The sequence below is a fragment of the Lucilia cuprina genome, chromosome 3, assembly GCF_022045245.1.
Source record: "Lucilia cuprina isolate Lc7/37 chromosome 3, ASM2204524v1, whole genome shotgun sequence".
Lineage (NCBI taxonomy): Eukaryota > Metazoa > Arthropoda > Insecta > Diptera > Calliphoridae > Lucilia > Lucilia cuprina.
Genome location: NC_060951.1, coordinates 9,510,485 through 9,512,657, shown reverse-complemented (window position 1 = coordinate 9,512,657; position 2,173 = coordinate 9,510,485). Strand labels below are relative to the sequence as shown.

At 32.9% G+C, this 2,173-nt stretch overlaps 1 protein-coding gene across 3 annotated transcripts in view; it reads left to right on the top strand.

Annotated features, from left to right (window-relative positions):
* LOC111688622 (high affinity copper uptake protein 1) overlaps window positions 1-1,918 on the top strand; it is a 64,685-nt gene extending 62,767 nt beyond the window's left edge. For all 3 annotated transcript variants that reach the window (XM_046946182.1, XM_046946184.1, XM_046946183.1), the window contains one exon: window positions 1,587-1,918. In XM_046946182.1, the coding sequence (XP_046802138.1) occupies window positions 1,587-1,788 (202 nt within the window). In that variant the 3' untranslated portion in view covers window positions 1,789-1,918. The remainder of the gene's footprint in view (window positions 1-1,586) is intronic.
* The last annotated feature ends 255 nt before the right edge of the window (window positions 1,919-2,173 follow it).

Genomic DNA, 2,173 nt, shown 5'->3' with positions numbered 1-2,173 from the left:
AGAGAACTAGAACAGAACTAGAACAGAACTAGAACAGAACTAGAACTGAACTAGAACAGAACTAGAACAGAACTAGAACAGAACTAGAACAGAACTAGAACAGAATTATAACAGAACTAAAACAGAACTAGAACAGAAATAGAACAGAACTAGATCAGAACTAGAACTGAATTAAAACTGAACTAGAACTGAACTAGAACAGAACTAGAACAGAACTAGAACTGAACTAGAACTGAACTAGAACTGAACTAGAACTGAACTAGAAGTGAACTAGAACTGAACTAGAACTGAACTAGAACTGAACTAGAACTGAACTAGAACTGAACTAGAACTGAACTAGAACTGAACTAGAACTGAACTAGAACTGAACTAGAACTGAACTAGAACTGAACTAGAACTGAACTAGAACTGAACTAGAACTGAACTAGAACTGAACTAGAACTGAACTAGAACTGAACTAGAACTGAACTAGAACTGAACTAGAACTGAACTAGAACTGAACTTGAACTGAACTAGAACTGAACTAGAACTGAACTAGAACTGAACTAGAACTGAACTAGAACTGAACTAGAATAGAACTAGAACGGAACTACAACAGAACTAGAATAGAACTAGAACAGGACTAGAACTAGAACAGAACTAGAACAGAACTAGAACCGAACTAGAACAGAACTAGAACTAGAACAGAACTAGAACAGAACTAGAACAGAACTAGAACAGAACTAGAACCGAACTAGAACCGAACTAGAACAGAACTAGAACAGAACTAGAACAGAACTAGAACAGAACTAGAACAGAACAGAACTAGAACAGAACTAGAAAAGAACTAGAACAGAACTTGAACAGAACTAGAACAGAACTAGAGCAGAACTAGAACAGAACTAGAACAGAACTAGAACTGAACTAGAACAGAACTAGAACTGAACTAGAACAGAACTAGAACAGAACTAAAACTAGAACAGAATTATAACAGAACTAAAACAGAACTAGAACAGAAATAGAACAGAACTAGATCAGAACTAGAACTGAATTAGAAGTGTACTAGAACTAAACTAGAACTGAACTAGAACTGAACTAGAACTGAACTAGAACTGAACTAGAACTGAACTAGAACTGAACTAGAACTGAACTAGAACTGAACTAGAACAGAACTAGAACTGAACTAGAACTGCACTTAAACAGAACTAAAGCTGAACTAGAACAGAACTTAAACAGAATTCGACTGAACTACAATTAAACTTCAACTGAACAAGAACTTAACAATAACTGTAATAGAACAGATGTAGAATTTACTTATATTTGTGTTTATTTAAAGTGTAATGGCGTGGAACGGCTAAATATATAATTCTATTGTGATTTGATTGTTCTGTAACGATAATTTTTTATTTGCTGACGAAAAGTTTTCGATTACCGTTTGACCTCGAAGTAAAAAATCTTTATCCATTGTATATTATTAAATATTGTATATGTATATTAAAAATTGTAATTTAATCTTAAAAATTTCTGCATAATACAAAATTTACTTTATTAATATTATTTTTCTTTTTTTTGTATTTTTCCCCTTCAATTCATGTAAACCAATCCAGTCCTACGATGTTTTCGTTACATCATTTCTTCCAGACATTTTTACACATAGTGCAGGTCACTGTATCATTCCTGTTGATGTTGATTTTCATGACCTACAATATTTGGCTTTGCATAGCGGTAGTTTTGGGAGCCGGTGTCGGCTATTTCCTATTCTGCTGGAAAAAGTCAGTGATTGTTGATGTCACTGAACACTGCCACTAGCAATGTGCAATATGCGTCTGATATATTGCATTAATCAATAGACATTTAACGTCAATAATGATGGCCAACATGTCAGTCGAAGATGAGACATCAAGGCCAGCAACAATAGAAACAGAAATGTCGATGATGATGAAGATGAAGAAAACAGAAGCGGAGGATAAAAACTTAAAAACATATTATAATAATAATGCAAGAAAAACAAAAGCCAAGGCAACAAAAATAAACTGTGAAAATGATAAGCAACATCAAACAGAACAGCAATTGCAATATAATAGACAACAACAACTAGATTATAATTATTATGAATTTAAAAAACATGGAATTCCAAGAGTTCAAAAACAATACAATGATGATGTTTATGATAATGCTAATAATGAAACAATTA